Genomic DNA, 24311 nt, shown 5'->3' with positions numbered 1-24311 from the left:
CTGGGTACCAGGGAGCCGTCTCATCTCTCAATCTGGCCTGTGGATCATTCTCCTTCATCTTCCAGCAGACCATGTCTCCGTCAGCATCCCATCCTCACCACCAAAACTGTCAAGAATTGTGAAGGGTTCGAGACTCTACCCTACTTGCAGGTTAAAAGCCTGGCACAGCTTTGTGGGTGCTGGCAGAAGATATGAGATTCCAGGGTCAGACACAAAGGACTTTATTACTCATAGCAACAGCTGACGTATCATTTTCTTTTTCTGGTCCTCAGCCCCAGTTCCCACAAGACAATGTGAAGAGGGCGAAGTGATCCCAGAACATGCAGAGGGTTACATTATAGGAGAGGAACCCTGAGCACAGGGAACCCAAATCTTTTCTAGTGCCCTTTGCTCCAGAAGACAGTCTCTATTTTGCAAGGCTCTGAGCAAACCTGCCCTTTTTTCTGGGATGGGACACTAACTCTTCTCTATATTCTCTATCATACAAACATCACTGAAAAATATTCCAGAGTAAAGGCAGTCAGTACCTCTGCTTGAAGATATACAGAATCCAAAGAGACCCATGGAGAATTGTCTAATAAATGCCTTCTTGAAAACAGATAAAGTAGAATGATCTCCCCATTTGTTATTTGCTAACAAATAAACCAGACACTTGAACTGGTTGGTGAGAATGCTTCCCTGATTTATTCATTATTTTATATTTATGCATTCATTATTTTGCTTGAGATAGTATGAATACAGCTCAGACATAACCATACTGAACTACTTTTAACTATTTCAAAACTAAATTACATAGTAACCTCACCATCCCTACCCAAAAGTGGTGATAGAGATTAACTCTTTAAAATACCAAAATTTACTCATTACTCATTATTTCCAGACTAGAAAATACTTGGCAAGTCTAGTCCTTAAAATTTAGGACCAGAAATACTGATGTTTTTAAAAAAATAGCAAAACATTATGGAAAGCATACTAAAATATAATGTGTATAATTTTTTTAATTAGCAATACTTTTATGTTGAGAGACATGTTAAGATCTACTTTCTGCTTATATGTCCACAGCAATCAGTTCAGAAATATAAATACTAGATCAATACTTAACCACTGAGGAAAAAATATACTGCTACCGCAGCTGATTTTTCTTTGAATTTAATGAGTTTACATCAAAAAATTAGTCATTTTACATTGAAGGAATAAAAATCTTTAAGAAAAACAATACAAAGAGTGAAAGAAAGGATTTTAGCCGAGTTTACATTTCTCTTTGCTACAGCTTTTAACAATTCATCTCGTCACATTTTGTTGCAATGTTCAAATGCGTATGCAGCACCCATTACAATCGGGAAATTAAACTTAAGGAAGTACATTGTTAATCATGACCCTCAGAGGGAACTGATTTACTTTCTATTAAAAATTCCATGGCATATAAGCATTACACAAGAATGCTCCTTAACCAGCTGTTGTCACAAGAATCATCACCAAAGTTTTCTGGAAATGAGTCCAAATAAGAATTAAATATTTAAAAGGTGAAATGTTCCTTATTTGTAACTTTAGTAAGAGCTTCCTTTTTCACTGTTAAGAAACACTTTAATCGTTTTAAAGCAGAAGCTGTTAGAGTCTAGAGAGCTAACACTGTACTTCTGAGTTCAAACTTACAGGTAAGTCTTTTGTAAATAGTTCTCAATAAAATATCCTCCCTCCCCATCCCCCTGCCCCAGTTCTTATAAAACTTTGGTCAAGAGTAGAAATATATCCAGGCAGATGTATATGCCATACAATAGCAAGAACAGTAAAGCCCAACTAATGACTCTGGGTTTTAGAAATAGAAGGCAATTAAAATATACTCAAAGTTACATTAAGAAAAGCTTTCACAGGGTAAAAGTCAAACAGTCACAAAGGTTAAGAAAATACTGATATCAAAGTACAAATGGCTACAATGTTAAAATAGACAAAAACTACTATACAAGAGCCTCTTTTAAAATTAAAAATAAAGAACACGACGCATGAGTCAGGATTATTTTCCTGTCCTGCTCATGAATTTTAGTCTTTATATCCATAGGGTTGGTTACGTTGACATCTAGTAGAGCTTCTTATGACATCCGATGAAGTCTCATTCCAGCTTCAGAGGGCAGCCCTTCCCTGATTCCGGTCACGTCTTGGTCACTGCACGATTTCAAAGTAGTGCAGTATGGCCATGATGTGCTGAGGCATGAAGACGTAGCCCGTGTACAGCGCCATCCCCACGACGGACACCAGCATGGAATCTGAGTTGCAGTTAAGGAAACTTACTATTTTTCTGAATTTATTCAAAACTAAATCCCAACATTTTTTCAACAAATGTTTTATGTTCAAGTACCCATTCATTTGATGCTTTCTCATATATATTAAGTATTTATAAAGAACTAATAACTGGCCCGGCCGGGCGTGGCTCCGCGGTTGAGCATCGACCTGGGATCCAGGCGATCGGGGTTCGATTCCCGGTCAGGGCACATGCCCGGGTTGCGGGCTCGATCAATGACTCTATCACTGATGTTTCTATCTCCCTCTCCCTCTCCTTTCCTCTCTCTGAAATCAATAAAGATATATTTTTAAAAAAAAAAAAAAGAATAACTATAGCCGTTAATATTAAGATTTTTTAAACTCACTTTACCTTCACCATCACCTTACAGGGTAGTTACTCCCAGTCTCCCTATTATACTTCAAAGCATCAGACAGCTTAAAATTATGCATAGAAAGTGACACCGTTCAACCTGAGAAACAGAAATGTGTAGAAATAAAACTATTTAATGACTGTACAAGGTCTACCAACTTGAATAAGTAATAAGAATGTATGATCCAAGCCCTTTTAGATTTAGACTAGAATGTGGCTAAAAGCATTGGCTTTGGAGTCAAAGCTCAAATCAATCATACACCAGTGACATATAAACTGACGGCACCTGCCACTATTAAACATTTAGCACTATCACCAAACTTTGCAACAACATCAGATAAAAGTCATTTTGACAACCTAAACAATAAACATTCTGTACAGTGTTCCTTCTTCTCATTCCAAAGGGAACTGAAACTGTATATATGCAAATCGACAAAGGGCCCTAACAAAATTAAGTAAAACCTAAGAGCTTTTCATTTTGCAGAGTCACATGGCCATGCTAAGAGGAATAACAGCTTCTGAACTGGGACCGTGTTTTACTCGTTCATTCATATTCTCTTTCTCCCCCCCACCCCCGATTCACACCTTTCAGCTCTACATACTACTAGTTCTACAATACCTTACAATCTTTTATGAGAAGATAGGGTTTATATAAACAATGTGCTTACTACCAACTAATATTTATATAACAGTTTAGATGGCAAACCTCTTTTACACATTATCTTTCAGAGTTCCTGTGAAATGTTTATTATGACTATTACTCCGCAGAGGCTGACAAAACACTGAGTGACTTGTCCAGGGCCTTACAAGAAGCTGTCTTTAGAGCCGGAGAGCAAACAAGCGATCTGAGTCCAATTCTAAATTCATTCCCCTCCTCCAGCAAGCATGGGTAAAAAGTCTCCCATAATCATTTTTTAAGCTTCCTTTTTAGCCTTTCTCAATCCAGTTCTTCCTTAAACTACCACCTTCTATTTACCACTCCATTTCTTTTTTTAAAAAAGTACATACTTGCTGCTTCCATATCATTCATTGCTCATCACACACACAACTGTGTGACTTTTACCCCTCCAGGCTATACACACTGCTATCAGGTCACCAATGACCTCCTACCAAGTCCAATGGCTATCTGAATTGACATTATTTCAGTTCTCCCTCTTTCCACCCTGGGCTGAGGTACTCTCTAGGGCTCTCCTCCCATCTTTCTCACCACTTTTGTTTCACTGGCTCTTTCCCCCGTCTGTCCCTTTTGTGAATTTTGTGCTTTTCTCTCCCACACCCACTCCTCCCGTCTCCTAGTACACCAGCCATGCTCTCTGGGTGTGCCTAGCCCTGTCCCACTTCCAGGGGTAAGTCCTAACTGATACCTTAACCAATCAGTAAACCCTTTTCTTTGTAACAATGCCGGCCCCCAAAACTGATGAACCAGCTCAAAGCTTAGGACTTCTGCCTGGAGTTCAGGAAGGCGGGTCCTCGCTCTGCCTAGAACATGCAATTTGCTGATGGATTCCTGGAATCACTGATGTCACTCTGCCTCCAGGAGGAAAGCAAGACTCAGAACAAAGCTGACTCATGAAGGTGGTAGAACAAAAATAATCACAGAAAAATGGAGCCAGAACTCTGATGAAACCACCCTGGAACCCACCCTACCACTGGATTTTCTAATATATAAGCCAATAAATTCCCTTCACTCTTAAACCAGTCTGAGTTAGATTTTCTTAGTTACTTACAGCTGAAGCATTCTAAATAACAAAAATAGAGTTCCAAATATTTTGTCTTGGGTCCTATCCTTTTTTTTTTTTTTTTTTTTAAGAGGGAGGGAGGGAGGGAGGGGGAGAGGGAGGAGGAGAGGGAGGGGGAGAGACAGAGAGAAACATCAATGTGAGAGAAATACATGCCCTGACTGGGACTGGGGATTGAACCTGCAACCCAGGTACCGGGAATCAAACCCGTGACCCTTTGGTGCGCAGGCCGACACTCTATCCACTTCCCCACACTGGCCAGGGCCCTATATGCTCTTATAACTTAACCAATCACCTTCATGTTGTTGACCTGACCCCATCTTCCATACTGCAGACAAATATTTCCTACAGTTTACTGAACATTTCTATCTATGACATTCCATAAGGGACTTTGAATTCAACAGAACCAAAACTGAACTTATTTTCTCCAAAATGACCTCTTCCTATTATTTTCAACTACTTGAAAATAGTTGATATAATTACTTGAGATAAACTATTTGATATAATTATTAACTATTTGCCCAGACATCCAATCTACAAACTTCTTTGATTCCTTCACCCCACATTCAAATTATTTAACTTCTCAGTTCTTCCCAACCCTGATCCTAATCAATGATAAATGATTGAGGCTTTTACTACAGTGATCCTTTTAAAATGCATTAGGTTTCCCAGTGCCCACAGGACAGCACTTGAAATTCTAAGCCAAGCATACAAGGACCTTTCCCATCTAGTCCAAACTACCTGTCTTAGGTTGGAGTCCACAGAAGCAAACAGGAATTGAGAGGGACCAAGAGCATTACGATACTTTTCCTTTGTACCTCCCAACACTCCAAATCATTCCAAAAAACATCATCCAGCGGGCAGCCATATTACATGAGCCTTAGGAGACAATATTCCTTACTTTCATACTGCTCTACCTTTTAATGTGGCTTAATAATAACATAAGAATAATAGTAGTTCCCTGGGCAGATAGCTCAGTTGGTTAGAGCATTGTCCTTATACATCAAGGTTGTGGGTTCGCTCCCCAGTCAGGACACATACAAGAAGCAACCCACGAACACATAAATAAATGGGACAACAAATCAATGTTTCTCTCCCCTCCTCTCTAAAAATCAATAAATTTTAAAAATAAAAAAAAGAATAGTAGCAGCAGCAGCAGCCTTCATTTGTGAATATCTAGTGCGTGCCCAGCAGGCAGGCATCTCAGCATGTTCAAGTAGCATCCCCAACATCAGAGCAGTGGAGCCAGTTCCAAACCAAGTCAGTTGAACTCCAAAACTCTGTGTTCTTAACCACTATACTATAAGACAGTGATTTTAACCTTTTTCATCTCATGGCACACACAAACTAATTACTAAAATTCTGCAGTACATCAAAAAATATATATTTTTGCCAACCTGACAAAAAAAAAATGGGTATAATTTGGACTCATTCGCACTGGATGGCTATTGTTATGTTGGCGGCTGTCATTTTTTATTTGACAGTCAACAGGAAAAGAGATTACCCTAACTAAATAGTCGGGTATTGCATGTCTTAAAAATTCTTGCAGCACACAACTTGAAAACCGCTACTATAACCTTCATACATATTGCTCCTCATAAAACCTAATCCTCCTTAGAGCTCAGTTACCTCCTCTTCTATAAGGCCTTCCCTGGCACTCATATTTTTCCCATTCCTATCCCATTCTTATCTTGGCAGAATTACTGCCTACTGCTCACATAGCACAGCACTTATCACCTGACATTACCTATTTGTAGATATATTTATCTCATCCGGATGATCAACTCCTTGAACTCAGGAACAATGTCTTATTTTCGTATCTCCCGCAACGTAACACATACTCAACAAATACCTGGTGAATAAAGGACTCGCTCAAGAAACACTATGTGCCCAGCCAGGCGTGGCTCAGAGGTTGAGCATCAATCTTGGATCCAGGCGATCGGGGTTCGATTCCCGGTCAGGGCACATGCCCGGGTTGCAGGCTCGATCCCCAGTGCGGGGAGTGCAGGAGGCGCCTATCAATGACTCTCTCATCATTGACGTTTCTCTCTCTCTCCCTCTCCTTTCCTCTTTCTGAAATCAATAAAGATATGTTTTTAAAAAAGAAAAAAAAGAAACACCATGTGACTGTCGATTCACTGTGGTACTCCCTACATAGCCCGCACATTATGTTACTGACCAACTTTACAGCGACCACGAAGGAGAAAAACAAAATCCATTTCCAGGCAATACTGTACTTTTAAAATGCTTTCTCGGTTGTTTTTTGACAGCTTTTATGTAAGTCTTATGAAAGTATACACAGAGCAAATGAAATGGTGTAGTAATAATCTTCAGGTCACTGGCTCAAATTCAATTCAAATAAGAAGTGATTATTAAAAACAGCTATTTGATTGATTATATCATATACTCTTTATGGCACTATAATTCTCCAATTTAGTATGGAGACTATTAGTTAAGAAACATGCAAGGCATGGGCATAAATTAGCTTAACAGAGGTTATGCCCCTATAAGACAAGAATCTGAAAATTAAGTTCGATTTTGCGAACACTAAATTGCCTAACTTTTAAATTTTATATGGATGTGAAATCATGATGTTTTCCTAAGTGAAACAAGAACTTATCAAACTTAAAATATGGTTTTGGCTGATTAAAATAAAAGATACTAAAGTTCATGACTTTATATAGCATTATGTTGTGATATGTACATGTGGAATAAAAGTAACAAGAAATAAATGGCAATTATATATGCTAAATTTGGAAGAGCGGTTACATGGTGGGGTTAAAGGGAGGAAGAAGAAAGGAGAAGCAACAGAAAAGGGGCATTAAGGGGGCTTCAGATGTATCAGGAATGTTTTCCTTCACCTAGTTGGTAGTACATGCACATTCACTATATTCTATTTTGTGGGGGTTTTGAGCCTTAAATAGCAACTTTTTTTATTTTATTTTTTTAAATAGATCTTTATTGATTTCAGAGAGAGGAAAGGAGAAGGAGAGACAGAGAGAGAGAGAGACAGAGAGAGACAGAGAGAGAGACAGAGAGAAACATCAATGATGAGTAGTTGATCGGCTGCCTCCTGCACGCCCCCTACTGGGGATCGAGCCCGCAACCCCAGCATGTGCTCTGACCAGGAATCGAACCACAATCTCCTGGATCCTAGGTCAATGCTCAACCACTGAGCCATGCTGGCAGGGACAGTAACTTTTTTCTAGTAAGAACTGTAAAGGAAAATAGAACTACAAATAGTACTAGACTAAAAAACTTTTGTGTGAAAGATCTTCCTCCTTTACAAAATCTGGGTTAGGTATCACCAGATATAATCTGTTACTAGGAAATAAACAGAAAGTCTAGTCTTAGCTCCCAGAAATAAAATAAACAATTCTCAACTCAGGCCAAGATAAACAAAAAATTATCAAAAGTCAATTGAACCTAGATGCAAATGCCAATTTATAAGCAGCTCAAAAAAATATAAAACTTAACCTCACCTTTCACCCAGAGCTACTCACTAAATTTAACTTTTATCCTTTGCCCCCCCAAAATGTTTCTATATCCTGATCCCATCTCTAATTAAATAAGCTTCTAAAAGTGAGTTTTCTATGCAATTAAATTTCAAAATTATTCCTCCAAATGATCTTAAAGCTTTCAACCATAAGACAGTATTTTAAACTGACTTAACAGTGACATTCACACTAAGTGAACAAGTAGACAATAGAACCATGAGGAACTTCTACTAGCCTTAAAAAGAATGCAAAAAGAAGGCATCTTTTATAAGCCGCTTTCTACAAATGCAATTTAAGCCATGTAGTGGACATAGTTCCACTGTACTGAGTTGAATAGTCCCTGAGATTACGCTTGGCACCATTTAAAATGGTAGTTTTACTGACACTCTTAGGCACTGGTTGTACTGTGACATTTGCAAGGTTAGGGAATATGTGATGTTCACCTCCTTAGAAGTGTTCTCACAAACAGAGCTACACCATTTAGAGTGTACCAGCTATAATTTGCTATCTGATACTTGAGAGGATTTCTTAATTCATCGCATTCTTTAGCACACCTCTCAAAGTTTAAAATGTCCTTGACACACTGCAAAGTACATGGTTACTGGGAACACCATGGAGCTGAAGGCAACCTAGGTTTGAGTTGTGACTCTGCCAATCCCTGCGTGTGTCAAAAACTCTCCATCACCAGTCACCTTATCTACAAAATGGAGTTGATGTGAGAATCTGGAATCATATCTATTCTGCAACAAAAGAAAATATAATCCTTATTAAAACTATTATTTGAGGGGTTGGGCATTTAACATCATGACTCAAGCCAATATGTGGGAACTGCCCAAAGTCACCCTGCTATGAATTTGTAATTAATTTATAGTACAATCCTGGGACATCACAACCACTCTAGATCCGAGCTGCTTCTCCATAAAATGAGGCTGCTTCCTTCATTAATATTTTAGGATCCCACTTGCTTGGAGCAGGCATTTACACACCACCCCTCAATCATCTTTCATGTAATTTTGTCACACACACAGAGAAAATAGGAAAATAATCAGTGTTATCTAACACACATATATTGGAATATACAAAGTGATAGAGTAATCCTTCTATTTGCCAATTTCTTGCTGTTTGTATAAGTTTCAGTAGCTGTACACAAATTAATCAGATCTATATTCTAGAGGGGCCTACATGATTCAAGAAATATACAATAAAGTTAGTGAAATCTAGATTAAAACAAAAGACCTCAAAAACTAAAAAATAGGATTTTCTGTTTTGTGTGTTTATAACTCTCTACAAATGAATTTTAAGTGCTTGAGAGGGAGAGCACCTCAGCTCGGCCCATCCTTTGCTTCCACCTGTAGTGCACTGCTAGATGCAGCAGGCACTTCATAAATCATTCAAGAACTGAGCAGGTAATGTGCCAGGACGTGCGCAGGTGCTAAAGATAAATTTGTTCAGAAGCTGAATGAACAATCAGAGGTTACTAATAACCTTGACATAACATAAATATTTTATGGGTTCAATGGATTTAAAAGCAATTAGAAACCATGTATCTGAATGTTGTTTGCTGTGTCTTTAACAGGGATCACCAACTAATCAGGAGCTGGTAAGTTTCCAGATAGGAAAATATACAAAATTTTTGCCCATAGAAGGGTCTTCCCCAACCCTTTTCCAGCAACAACCAAAAACAAACAAACAAACAATAACAAAGAGAGAAAATGCTTTAAAAATAAGTAGAGTAATCAGAAGGAAGATCACAGTAACTAACATTTCTTGTCCCAACTAGGAGCTCTGCATTATCACTGCCTACCTTAGTAACCTATTCACAAGACTTTGGAGAAATCAAAAATAGTTTCTCACTGGGAAAAGGCCAGGGATCTTGTCCCAGTGGGTATGACTTATCTCTTCATTAATCTAAATAATTTCAATGCTTTAAGTCTCTGATTGCACTGGTCACATCAAAAAGCATAGCTAAAATGGCATATAAAACAATCCTATCATCTATTAGTCAAACTCCTTTTTTAAAATCAATTCTAAAATACTATTTCTATGCTTAGAAATACTCAAAAGTTTTAATAAATCGAATTTATTTTAAGGAGCCATCCTACTGAAAATAAAAATAAAGCATTTGGCAAAGAAGTACCATAGGCTATTTGGTGAAAACCAATCAGACCCCTAAGTGAAAGCAGTCAAGGGAAAAGAATTACAACCTTTAGCAAGAAACATCCCTCAGCTCAGCTGCCGCACAGGCAGGAGTCCTTTTAGCTCCGTTTTAAGACACTTAAAAATTAGCCCCTGCACCTGGGCCCCCTCTCCAGCAGGGTACACCTCCGGGCTCGCACAGGGCCTCCTGGCGGAGGGTGCACCGCCCTCTGCATCTCCGCAATGGCGGTGCACGCCGTCTGCATTACTTCAGCATTTTCAGTCAGCCCTGCCCAGGCATGTCTAAAGTCCTGTGGGCCAGCTTCCAGCCTGCCTGCCCAGGCTATCCAAGTTATCCCCCAAGATGCCAATTATTGTTTTTGTTAGAGCCTGCTTATGAAGTGGAATAGACTTTGAGTGGTCTGCTCCAATGCTATTGTACCATAAACCCTGTTATTTGGGGATTTTTCAGGAACACATATAAGACATGATGGCTGAAATTTCTGTGATGGAAGCAATTCTACTTTTCATAACTATTGATCATAAATACTATCTTTCTCTCATTCCATAGCTACTACTTTTTAAGCATTCCAATTCATGAAACTATAACATAGTATACACTATACGATATTAAGTAGATCTTCTGGAACATATAATTTAATTACTAAATTTGAGCATTGGGTTTGTTGTGTTTTTTTAATCAAAACAATTTTAGGTTGTCTTTGCTCCTAGGTACCATAAATGTTACAACACCCAAAGCCAGGAAGTGGGGGTGGGAGGTGGGTGGTGGGGCGTGGGGGACGGGGTCACAAAGTCTTTAAGAATATGAAGCAGAGCTCAGCAGCTGCAGGGGGGTGGAGTCCAAGGTGGAGCCACATGGTGTGTGGCCAGCAGAGACGTACCAGGCCAGGGAGTGATGCCTCATGAAAGTGACCCCAGGGTCTTCACCGAGCTCATTAAAGGATTTGGTTGCCGAGGAGCCCAGGTAGAAGAAACATGGAATTTAGAGCCTGAAATTTTGAAAAATTAAAGCCTGCTCATGGGTTTTTTCTTTTCAAGTGGCAGCCAGAAGAAGAACCAGCAGGCTCGGTGGTTCAGGACTCCAGGCATGACATGATATTTTTTGCCAAGCAGGTAATAATGCTGTGCTACTCAAGCCAGAGTGTGTTATTGAACTGTGCTCATCAAGACGTCCACTTAGGAAAGGCATTATCAGACCTTAAAGAATTCTCACAAAGTTTTGATGCAGCTATGAAAAATTTAGCTCTGAGCAATTCAGATGTGACGGGACAAGTACACAACAGCTTCGCCAGACAACAAAGGTTTCAATTTGATGCAAAGACATCAACAAAAGAAGATGCTTTTCACTTTGTCAGTTATGTTCCCGTTAATGGAAGACACTATGATTTAGACGGATTAAGAGAAGGACCAACTGATTTAGGTGTGTGCAATCAAGATGGCTGGATCAGCAGCATGAGGCCAGTCATAGAAAAAAGGGTACAAAAGTACAGTAAAGTGAAATTCCAGTTAACAGCCATTGTGTCTGACAGAAAAATGATACATGAACAGAAGATAGCAGAGTTACCAAGACAACTTGCTGAGGAACCCCTGGATACAGATCAGGGTAATATCTTAAGTGCTATTCAGTCAGAGGTTGCCTAAAATCAGATGCTTATTGAAGAAGTACAGAAATTAAAAAGACGTAAGATTGAAAACAACAGAAGGAAGCATAATTACCTGCCTTTCACTATGGAATTGTTGAAGACTTTAGCAGAGAACATCAGCAGTTAATATCACTAGGAGAAACGGCAAAACAAAAACAGAATGCAAAGAAAGCACAGGAGACCAAATGAAGATGATGCTTTGAGATGTGTACACATTTCTGCTTCTGCATTTATATTCATGAAAACCATTAAGATGGTTTTTATATTCATTAAAACCATTATAAAAAACTTTGAGCAACATCCTAATTGGCTCAGTGAACGTTTGGCAATAGCACCAGTCTGTCCTGTCTATAATGCATGGATTCATAAACGTTTCCTAATTTGCATCATGTGCATGTAGTGCCTATTAAATAAAAGCAATGTCAAGAGTGCTTGCCCAAGAACATACAGTGGGGGGCGGGGAATTCAGTGGAGTAAAGATAGTCTATTCAATAAGTGGTGTTGAGAAAATTGGACAGATACATGCAAAATATCTGAAACTAGGCCACCTTCTTACACCATACGCAAGAATAAACTCAAAATGGATTAAAAACTTAAATGTAAGACTTGAAACCATTAAAATCCTAGAACAAAAGATAGGCAGTAAAATCTCAGACATTTATTGTAGCTATATTTTTTCTGATCTATTTCCTTAGGCAAAGGAAACAAAAACAAAACAAATGGGACTACGTCAAACTAAAAAGGTTCTGCATAGCAAAGGAAACCATCAACAAAATGAAAAGACAACTCACTGAATAGAACAGTTTCACCAATGATACATCTGATAAGGGCTTAATATCCAAAATTTAAATGGAACTCATACAACTCAACATCAAAAACACAAACAATCCAATTAAAAAATGGGCAAAGGACCTGAATAGATACTTCTCCAAAGAGGGCATACAGATGGCCACCAGACATATGAAAAGATGCTAAATGTCACTAATAATCAGAGAGATGCAAATTAAAACCACAATGAGATATCACCTCACGCCTGCTAGAATGGCTACCGTCAATAAATCAACAAGCAAGTGCTGGTGAGGATGCAGAGAAAAGGCAACCCTCATGCACTGTTGGTGGGAATGCAGATTAGTGCAGCCACTATGGAAAGCAGTACGGAGTTACCTCAAAAATTAAAAATAGCCCGGCCCACATGGCTCAGTGGTTGAGTGTCAACCTATGAACCAGGAGGTCATGGTTCAATTCCCAGTCAGGGCACATGCCTGGGTTTCAGGCTCGATCCCCAGTAGGGGGCGTGCAAGAGGCAGCTGATCAACAGCTTTCTCATCATTGATGTTTCTATCTCTCCTCTCCCTTCCTCTCTCTGAAATCAATAAAAATATATATTAAAAAATTAAAAATGGAACTGTCTTATGACCCAGTGATTCATTCTGGGAATACATATAAGGAAACCTAAAACACTAATTCAAAAGAACATATGCAACCCTATATTCATTGCAGCATTATTTACAATAGGCAAGGTTGTGAAGCAACCCAAGTGCTCATCAATAGATGACTATATTAAAAAGCTATGGTACATTTACGCAATGGAATACTACCCAGCCATAAAAAAAGGAAATCTTACCTTTTGCAACAGTATGGATGGGCCTGGAGAGTATTATGCTAAGTGAAATAAGCCAGTCAGAGAAAGTTCCATATGATTTCACTTATATGTGGAATCTAAGAAACAAAATAAACTAACAAAGTAGAAACAGACTCACAGATACAAAGAACAGACTGAGAGCTGTCAGAGGGGAGGGGGTTTGGGGATTAAGTGGAAAAGGTGAAGGGATTAAGAAAGAAAGAAAAAAACTACCCAAAGAGGCCCACACCAAGACACATCATAATTAAAATGCAAAAGGTTAAAGACAAAGAGATAATCTGAAAAGTAGCAAGAGAAAAGCAGTTAGCTACCTACAAGAGAGCTCCCATAAGACTGCCAGCTGATCTCTCAACAGAAACTTTGCAGACCAGAGGGATTGGCAAGAAATATTCAAAGTAATGAAAAGCAAGGACCTACAACCAAGATTACTATACCCAGCAAAGCTATTATTTAGAGTTGAAAGACAAATAAAGAGCTTCCCAGGCAAGAAAAAGCTAAAGGAGTTCATCACCACCAAATCAGAAGCACATGAAATATTAAAGGGTGTTCTTTAAGAGGAAGGGGGGAAAAATTTAAAAATTTGAACAATAAAATGACAATAAATACGCATCTACCAACAACTGAACCAAATAAATAAACAAACAAGCAGAACAGAAACAGACTCATATAGATACAGAGAACATTTTGACGGTTGCCAGATGGGAGGGGGGTTGGAGGGTGGGTGAAAAAGATAAAGGATTAAGAAATACAAATTGGTTGCTACAGAATAGTCATGGGGATGTAAAGTACAGCATAGGGAATATAGTCAATAATATTCTAGTAACTATGTGTGGTGTCAGATGTGCACAAGATTGATCGGAATGATCACTTAGTAAGTTATGTAACGTCTAATCACTGGGGTGGACAACTGAAAGTAATATAATGATGTATGTCAACTATAATTGAAAATAAAAATGATTTTAAAATAAATTTTAAAAAATATTCAAGTATACACCCACTGGACCCTAAAGTATATAACAAGTGAAATTAAAGCTAATTTAAATTTAGGGTTGTTTATTTTATTTCACTCTGACTTTTGGTAACCTGCCAATGTGCATGTGGTTTGTGTATCATGATACAATAAATTAACAAATATATTCAATTGTTCTAGAAAAAATCAACAACAAAAAAAAACACCACTTCATAGACACATACATTACCAGAGGGAAAGGGGGCTTGGGAGAGACAGAAGAAGGTAAAGCAGAAATAAATGATGATGGAAGGAGACTTGACTTGGGTAGTGAACACACAATACACTATACAGATGATATATTATAAAATTGTGCACCTGAAACCTATATAATTTTATTAACCAATGTCACTCCAGTAAATTCAATAAAAATATTTAATTAATTAATTAATTAATAAGAGTGCTTGCCCAAATTCCATTATTTGACACTGGATCTGAGAACTTCTGTTGATTCCCTGGATATATGACTACCGTAATGAACCTAGAAAATGCACCAATGATATTCTCTACCTGTATTGGTTATCATTAATCCTTTGATCTTTTAACGCAATTAAATGCTTTAAATGTATAAATGTCAGATCTTGATTAAACTGAATTGCTGTTTCTTCTTATCATTAATGGGGAGAAAATCAGTATTTCTGCCTTTAATATCTAAATATTTTTAAGGATTTTTAAAACTGAATTTTATCTCCTATATAATTATTTTGGAAAAGTATGATTTTAATGCAGATCATCTGAAAAGGAAAAAAAGGTACAGTTTCTAGTGATGTTCACTGCTGATAGTCGAAAAAGTAATAAACATCCCAATTTTATTTTCACAAACTTTAAAAAAAAAGAATATGAAGCAGTGGAGACAGGACCCACAGTCACCTCTTCTGACAAATCACTGTATCACCTGCTGAAACACCAGAGAATATCTATGTGTGCCCTGTGCCCACTGCCATCAACCCCCCATGACTTTCTCCGCCTGTCCTGTACAGACCACCTAGTTCTCCTGTGTGGTTTTCTTCATCGTCCGCCTTTCCTGAAAGCTACTAAAGGAAAAGTTCTAATATCCTAAGAGGTGTACATGAGGGATATGCTAACATTCTCCACTTAGCCAGCCAAATATCCAGGCAGCGCAAACATACTCGAGCAGTCTTCAAACGAAAGCCCAGAAGCCCTGGGGTACCAGGCTTTCCAGGATAGGATCAGTCAAGGGGAATCAGTTTACAGACCTCCAGCTTCCACTGTTCTCTCTCCTAAAGGGGATCTGAGAACTGCTGTGACCTGCAGGTTCTCCTTCCCACCCCCCCTTACAACTTCACTCCGCCCACTTCACTTCCTGCGTCTTACAATTATGCATTTCCCTAGGATATAAAAGAATGCCTGGGACAGGAAACAAAGGAATAATAACTAACTTAGGTTGTACTTTAGTTCATTCAAGTAACAAACCCCTGGCACACCTCCAAGACTCGCCTATCTACCCATCTAATAATATGAATTCAGAAGTGAGCCACTTTCCAACCACAGCCAAGCAGAACAGAGGGTGGCAAGAAGGGCATCCTGTCATCAGTGTGGCAGTGACAGGGGAATACACTACCGACATGCACAAGCACACTCGTGGAGTGGGCGTCCAGAAGCGCGCCTCAGAGGTCAGAAATTTGCCACAAAGGACATGTGAACTCCAGACATACCACTAACACCAGGCTCAACAAAGCCTTCTGAGCCAAAGGAACAAAGACTGTCCCACACCGTATCCAAGTGCGGTTGTCTGGAAAACCTAATAGTGACAACGATTCACCAACAAGCGCTACACGTTGGTTACCTGTCCCCACTTTCATAATTCTTTACATAATCAATGTGGATGAGAACTAACCACTAACTGTCAGATAGCTATGAAAATAAAAAATAAATAAAAATTATTTTAAACTAACCATTACTTAAAAACAAGTTAGACAGGAGTTAAGGTGTTACATAATTATTTGAACAGAAAATAGCATTGAGCTTTTTCCGGACAGAAATGAAGGCTGATTTGGCCCTGGCTGGGTGGCTCAGTTAGTTGGTTGAAGCACTGTCCCCTGCACCAAAAGGCTGCAGGTTCGATTCCCAGTCAGGGCACATACCTGGGTCAGGAGTTCAATCCCTGGGTCGGGGTGCGTGTGGGAGGCAATGGATCAATGTTTCTCTCCCACACTGATGTTTCTCTTTCTCTCTCTCTCTCCCTCCCCTCATTCCTCTCTATAAAATCAATAAACATATCCTCAGGTGAAGATTTAAAAAGAAGGCATTAAAGCTGGCTTGGCCTACTTGTCCTCACAATGAGGGCTGGCTTTGCCAATTAGGTTACATGATAAACATTTTCTGTGAACTGTGTAAGAAAATTATACTTTAAAGGTTTTAACAAAAATATGTAACAATAAAATACATGTACAAAAAGCAAGAAATTAAATCCTTTTGTAACTTCCTGAAAGATTTCAGATGTCAACTAAAGGAGCGAGAGGATACACAGCACGTGCTCTTAGGGGCCACACAAAAAGTCTGAATACCACTGGGCTGGGGATTCGAAGTATTAATTTACCAGTCACAATTACTGCTACCTCTGCTTTCCCCATTTAGTTCTTCCAGGTACTGGAAAGCTGAGTTCATTTCTATGAAAGAAAATGGCAACTAAAAAAAATAATAATAAATTAATTAATTAATAAATAAGGAAATGGCATAAAATACAAACAAAATACTGAAGACTGTTGAGAAGAAACTCATTTTCTACGTAAGTTTGAAGGTTGTGCAAAATGTCCAGGTTATGTCAAGGTTATTCTGAAATCACGTTTTGTTTGAAAGTACCTTGAGGAAATTCTTTCTAAAAGGCATTAAAGCTTATTTGCTAAGAATATTTTTCTAGAAGTCACCCTCTCTGATATGAAACATTTTATCTAACTATCAAATCACATGCTGATTTTTACTGGAAGTCCATTTAGAGTTTTAGGATTCTATATGTACATTTTCTATTTTTATATTTGAGTTCACTGATTTTAGAGGGAGAGGAAGAGAGAGGGAGAGAAATAGAAACATTGCTGAGAGAGAAACATCAACATCGATTGGCTGCCTGCCTCCTGCACACACCCCTGCTGGGGATCGAGCCCACAACCCGGGCATGTGCCCAGACTGGGAATCGAACAGGTGACCTCTTGGTTCATGGGTCGATGCTCAACCACTGAGCCACGCCAGCCAGGCTTGAGTTTATTCTTCACTTAACTTTTAAAACACTACTATAGTTGAATATCAAAATAAAAACAATAGCAAGTAGTGAGTATATTTTGATTACAGTCCTTCACTCATTCACATCTGCACATAAAATGCCAGCAGTTTATTCACTGGCCCCATTTAGAGGTCTGACACTGACCACCACCCCTAGGATGATGTTTATCATCCTCGTATGCTTCTCCATTGGAATGGTGCCATCTTTCTTGATTTGGATCAAAGCCCACCAGCTCTTCCTAGTCCATTTCATCAGTCCCTTCAACTTCCTTCCTTTCAGGTAGGAGTTTTTCCAGCAAAGAGAGTTTATCAAGAGAGAGAGCCATCCTCAGGAAAGTTTACCTTAAATACGATGATTAGGCGACCCTTTTCCTATGGTCCACGATAACCTGGCATGCCTTCATTTAGCACACATTTAGTATCTCCATGCTTGACAATCTGACCTGGGTGAGATGTGATGACTATGGTTCAGTTGTCAAGAATAGATATTGACTTTTGGAAGCCACACAATGCTTTAACCAGCAGTATGTCCATACACGTGCAAAGGCCCTCTCCTTGCACATAAAAACCACCTACTACTCTCCCCCACCCATTCACTCAGCTCCAGCAATACCTGCCTCAGTAACGGCCTTCACATATGCCAGGCAGGCTCTGGACTCAGGGACTTTGCACTGGCTGTTCCCTCTGCCAGCTATTCTCTTCGCTCAGATTCTACCCTGCTAACTCCCTCACCTCCTTTATGTTTTTACTCAAATACTCCTCAATTAAGCCTCTCCTAGTATCCTCTTTAAAAACAACAACACAAACCTGGCCAGGGCGTGGCTTAGTGGTTGAGCGTCGACCTGGGATCCAGACGATCGGGATTCAATTCCCGGTCAGGACACATGCCCGGTTGTGGGCTTGATCAATGACTTTCTCATCATTGATGTTTCCATCTCTCTCTCTCACTCTCCTTTCCTCTCTCTGAAATCCATAAAGATTTATTTTTTAAAAAGTAAAAAGAAACAAGTAAAATTCATTTAAAAAAATAAAATAAAATAAATAAATAAAAACAGCAACACAATCCCACCTGCATATTTCTTACCCCCATGGCTTACTTTTCTTTTTCCCGGAATGCTTACCACCTAACATGCTACATAATTCACTTACTATAAAAGTTCCACAAGGACAGAGATCTTTGTCTCACTTTCTTACTGATGTACCACAAGCACATAGGCCATCCTCTGGCCCAAGTTACTCAGAGAAGTATGCTGAGTTAGTAAATGGCCCCAACCTGCTTTTTCAATGTTCCTTCCCACCTATTCTGCCTTAAAGGGTCCCTGCTCCAGCCTGTCAGCCTGATGTACTCGCCAGCCCAGCACACCTCTGTTCCCCAGTCTCACATTCTTCCAGTCTGGGAAAAACAAGGAACACTCGAAACGCCTCCCTGAAAGTGCTCTGAGCACTCCAGTCCACGGCGCTCTTCCTGCCCTGCATCCCACACACGGCACTTGCTGCCCAGCTCCCTGAGCTAAAAAGACACAGGCATCATTCTAAGAACATGTGTAAATTTGAATTTTTCCTGAAACTTGGCTCTAATTTCCTTGAAAGAATAAAGTTCATCTTCTTAGAAACTTATTAAACAACTCAATACATTAAAAATAGGGGGCGGGGGGGGGGAGACAGTTCCTAAGTTGCTTTTTTTCCCCATTCAAAATGAACTTTGAGTTTCATGGAAAAAAGAAATGTATATTCTTATGTCTAATTTTTCTAGTTTATTAAATGTTAAAATGTCAGCGAGAAAACTTACTGGATTTCAGTGACTCCACTTAAAACATGAGGCACTTCACTTTATCTCCAAAAGTCTCACTCCAATGCCTAGGAGGCCCTGTGGGATCTGACCTCCTCTCCTGCTACTCACACCCGCTTCACTCTGCCCCGGCCACAGCGGCCCCCAGCATCCCTGAAACCTACCACACATGCTGGTGCCTCGAGGCTTCATATTACAGTGCCTTCTGCTGGCAACACGCATTTCCCTGAATTCTTGTTCTGCTTAAATCTTTCTAAATGTCCCCTTCCCAACCACTCCAGCTAAAACTGAACAACACTCTGTCTTCCTTACCTTCCAGCCTCTTCTCTGTTTTCTTTTTCTCCATACCAGCTTTAACAATCTAATCATCGATATTTTTTAATTATTTATCTAGCGGCATTAGAATAAATATTTTTATCTGTTTTACTCACAGTTATAGTCCCACTATCTAGAATAGTATGTAGCAATTAGAAGGTACAGGATATGTTTGGAATACAGAATTCAGCAAACGTATACCTTTTACAAGTGGACAGAGCAATGCAAATTTTTTAACATCTCCAAAAAAATCAAGGAAGTTCTTTCAATCATAGCATTTTCTACTTCTTTAAATTTGAATTCTCTCCAAGAGCTGAATTCTGTTCATTAGGAACAGCCAAGCTTCAAAGCTACTCTAAAAGTGGTTTAAAATCAGGTCTCTTTTACCATTCCCAAATATTTACGCAATGGCTTTGAAATGACACATCAAGATATAAACAAATGTTTCCTGAGCATTATTTGTGTGCCCGGTACTGTGATTTAAAAAACTCTTCCCTTGAAGAAATAAGGCCTGTTTTTCAGGGGGAATTTAATTCCTAACATAACCCCAAAACTGCCCATATTTTGTTTAAAATAAATAGAAGTATAAAATGCCATGGAAATACAAGAAGCCATAGAGAGATAGCAAATATAGCCCAGTGGTTACAGAATAAAACTCCATTTTTTAATTTAAAAAAAAAAAGCTAAAATGACTTTTACTTGTGCATCAAATTATTTTAACAAGGTATTTTTATTTTTTCCACCTGCCCTCAACAGCATGGTTACAATGTTATTCAATGAGGCACTACAGGGAGTGTCTCACTGGTTACAAAACCTGTCTTGGTTACAAAACCTGGCCTTTTCCTTTGCACTGATGGCTGCCAAGAGAGAAAGGGGGCTTTTGAAACACGTCAAAAACGTCCCCTCTGAGATGGATTCATTGTAATACTACTTAGCACTTACATGATTCATTTTATTGTTACCTTCTGTCTTAATGCAGGAGTCGGATTGCATTTTTTTGTAAGATAGAAACCACATCTGCACGGGAAGAAAGTTTAAATACTGGCTGACAAACCAAAAGCTAATTATTATTTAAAATGTGCTATCAGAAGACAAGAGAAAATTTAGGATGCAGGTCCTGGCATGGAAGGATTTACAAAACCAATTTATAAATGTTATTGTTTCAGGAACTATTTACAATGTGTCTGACTTGACACAAATACATTTCCTTAAAATATTTTACTTTTTATTAATCACAATTTCCTCACTTAGATAACTTCAAAAACCCTCATTATCGATTGAGATTTCCCTTTCAATTTACAACAGCTATTAATTCACTTTTAGCTATTTGACTTAGGAATAAACAAATTCAGATGTTCAAAGATGCCCCCTAAAAAGTGTGCAGAAACAGATATAGCTATCAGTTTTCCCTAAAATACGGACAACTTCAAATTATTAAATGAGAGCAACGAAATGTAAACTAATGCATTTACCTTCTTCTAGAATCTTCCTCTGTCCAAGACTCCTAACTCAGAGGACATTTTTCAGACAGCCAAACAAAATTTCTCTTACACTAAATTTTAGGTTTCTAGCCGTGATAACTGTGTTCAATGTAAGTTTTTTAAATGTCTGCATTTTTAAAACCATGTAACTGGCTGCAAAATAGGTCTGGGTGAGGCTTACTAATTCTTAATGAATTTATGAAATTCAAACTACTTCACAGTAATTAAGGCTCCCCATTAAGTACAGGGGAAAATCCAACTTTCTCATTAGTTCTTTCCTCCAAGCTAGAATGAGGGTTCAATCTCAAACTGATGTTCCAAACTATAAAATAATTAAATGCCTAACTTCAAAATAACTCTCGAAGTTGATTTGACAAACAGTAATACACATACAACAGCTAATAGTAATTTAAGATTGGCTTATGTCAAAGAATTGCATTTCTATCCTGGATTAATTTAATAATGTGAACTTTGAAATAACTTTTTTTTAATGTTAGGTTTAAAATCATAGGATTCTACAGTACCCGGTGCTAGTTGGTTGTAGTTCTCACTAGTACTTTAAAAAATGTAACCTTGGTCACATAATCCAATGAGAAGTCAAAAGCTTCAAAGGCAAAAATCTAAAGAGGCACTATGTTTCATTTCATAATTTACTTCTCCATCCCAAAAAAAACCATCACCTAGGGATTTATGGGACACTATTACTACTGCAACATAATACAGAAAAACCATAACACCAGTGATGCTGTAGCATTTATCCACAGGCCAACAAAATCTTTTAAGTGTAAAATCTATACAGTAGTTCCCCATAATCCAGGGGGATACTTCCCAAGACCCCCAGTGGATCCCTGAAACTGCTGATAGTACCAAACCCTACATATATTGCTTTTTCCTGTATATACATACCTATGATAAAGTTTAATTTATAAATTAGGCACAGAGATTAACAATAATGAATAATAACAGAATTATAATATCCTGTAATAAGTTTTATATATATATATATATATCCCCTAACCAAACGGCTACTAAGTAGCAGGTAGTGTATACACTACAGATACTCTAGACAAAGGGATGAATTCACATCCCAGGCAGAACAAATCAAGATTTCATCACAGCAAGCAATTTTGAACTTACGAATTCTTTATTTCTGAAATTTTCTACTTAATATTTTTGAGCCATGGTAGACCACGGGTAACTGAAACCACGAAGAGCAAAACCACAGATAAGGGGGTACAACTGCAGTAGGCTCTGTAGTGGGTTGTACGTTCAATTTCTGATTTAAAGAGTTTCCATTTAGCACAACATTGTTTAAATTCACTCTTAAGATGAGTTTGAATCAGATAGTATGTGCTTCCATATTTTAGTATACATTTCACAAGGATGACCTCATGAGCTCTAACCTATAGAACTTAAGAGTGAGACTAAACTGCAGCTGCGAATAAATGGTGAAGTAAATCAGAGAACACCTTACATTCAGACATCAAATCCAAAATATGCATTCTGGTTCTTAAGATCTTATTTATCTTTAGAAATAAATGCCAACAGTAATAAAAATAAACTTCCTTGTAATCTAGCTAAGCTTCCTCAAAAGTGTTGAAACAAAGACTCAGCTTTAAGTACTATCTTATGCTAGTTCAATACAAATAAACATGCTTATCAGGGCTCGGGATGAAATCACCTCAGTCACTCCACCAGAATGCAACTCTGCATCTGCAAAGTTGTTCTGAAGCTGCTCCAAACTAAAGCTCACTGAAAAGGAGAGACCCTGTCATGAAGTAAGCATGTTGCGTAAAATACTTGTTTCACATTGGCCCCCAGGTTAAACAACGTTACATCTCATGATTAGTGTTTCTTCTGCAAGAATGGTATCAAGGGATATCAACACAGACAAATGGAGAGACAGACATCACGGACTTCAGGGAGCCTATCTTCACAAGCTTGAGTTACTAATTGAGGTTAGGAAAGTTAGATGAGTTAAGATACAGGCAAAGTGCTTAGCACAATTGCTTGGCTCATAGTAAACCCTCAATAATCATTAACAAGTATGCATTAGCTCTCTACCAAAGCAGTTTCAAATACTGTCTACAACTAACCACGAATTCCTTTTCAGGCCCTACTTCTACGGACTGTGCAAACAGCAAATGAATGCATAAAACACACTTTTTAAACTACCCATCTTGAAGACTGAAATGGCACAATAAGAAACTGCTTACAAAAACTGTATTGGGCTGCCAGGAACACAAATTCACAACCTGACTAAAAAGCTGGCAAACTAGTTAGCATTCTCATTAGGACCGGAGCCAGTTAAATCAGGGACAGTTAAAGGTCAAAGGCGTCCAAGCCCGGAGCGATTTTCTCCGCTCACACGGACCCTGCCTCCCCCTGGAACAGTGGACTGAACCAAAGGCAGGCGCGGCTGAAGTGCGGGCGAGGACACGCCGGGCGAGGCGTCCCCCTAGGGGATTCTTCCAGTTATAAAGACGCTTCTACCTTGGGTCAAGGGACTCAGGCGACCTGGGATCTCGAGGTCTCGCCCACCACCCCCGCCCCAACCGCGGGAGCGCCGCCCTGGGCCCCAGGACCTCCGCCCGCGCGCCCGCGGTGGAGACGCGAGTCCGTGCGCGTGGTTCCCCGGGGCCGCCTCTCCGCTCTCCGCGCCCACGCACTCCAGGCCCTGGGCCCCGGAGGATGCCGCCCAGGCCCCAGCGCCCCCACCCCGGCCCCGCGCCCGATGCCTGGGCAGGATACTGAACACAGTCCGCTCCCAGGGCTCCAGCATGTAGAGCGCCGTGACCAGCAGGTACTGGTAGTAGAACCAGGACATTTGCTTCCAGGCCCGCGCCAGCGCCATCCTCGCCGTGCGGCTTCCTGCGTTGCAGTCCAACGTCGGTCTGTCCCGCAGGCCTCCGGTTAGTGTCCTAAACCCCCGGCCTGGAGGCCCGCCCGCCCGCCACCCCGCGCCCATTGGCCTGCGCGCCCCGGCGCGTCACCCATGGGCACGCCCATCCCCCGCGCGCGCCCCCGTAGCCGGCCGCAAGCCCCGCCTGGCCAGCCGTCATTGGCCAGGCCCCGCCTTGCTTCGTTCACTCCCCTACCCCACTTCCCCTTCCCCTGCCCCGGCCGCGCCCACGCGAACCGAGGACAGTCCGCGC

The 24311-nt window shown here is 39.7% G+C and overlaps 1 protein-coding gene and 1 pseudogene across 2 annotated transcripts; one reads left to right on the top strand and one right to left on the bottom strand.

The window, feature by feature from the left end:
• Positions 1-1133: 1133 nt before the first annotated feature.
• SPTSSA (serine palmitoyltransferase small subunit A) lies at positions 1134-24141 on the bottom strand. Its single transcript, XM_081122153.1, has 2 exons — positions 23908-24141; positions 1134-2261 (listed from the first exon to the last, which is right to left on the bottom strand). The coding sequence occupies exons 1-2, from the start codon at positions 24122-24124 to the stop codon at positions 2158-2160; spliced, it is 321 nt and encodes a 106-aa protein (XP_080978279.1). The 5' UTR covers positions 24125-24141; the 3' UTR covers positions 1134-2157.
• On the top strand, positions 11271-11872 carry LOC308549493 (ubiquitin carboxyl-terminal hydrolase isozyme L5 pseudogene; annotated as a pseudogene). The gene has a single exon. The product of its transcript is annotated as a ubiquitin carboxyl-terminal hydrolase isozyme L5 pseudogene (transcript).
• Positions 24142-24311: the final 170 nt, after the last annotated feature.

This window comes from Miniopterus schreibersii, assembly GCF_964146895.1.
Source record: "Miniopterus schreibersii genome assembly, chromosome: 1".
Taxonomy (NCBI): domain Eukaryota; kingdom Metazoa; phylum Chordata; class Mammalia; order Chiroptera; family Miniopteridae; genus Miniopterus; species Miniopterus schreibersii.
The sequence above is the reverse complement of the archived record's forward strand: the minus strand, read 5'-3'. Positions and strand labels throughout refer to the sequence as shown.

What these genes read in the sequence shown, in the direction of transcription:
- SPTSSA (XM_081122153.1), bottom strand. Translation starts at nt 24,124, where the DNA reads ATGGGCGCGGGGTGGCGGGCGGGCGGGCCTCCAGGCCGGGGGTTTAGG. An exon ending in CTGGGAGCGGACTGTGTTCA is followed by an intron (nt 2,262 to 23,907) that starts GTATCCTGCCCA and finishes ACTGCAACTCAG; the next exon opens with ATTCCATGCTGGTGTCCGTC.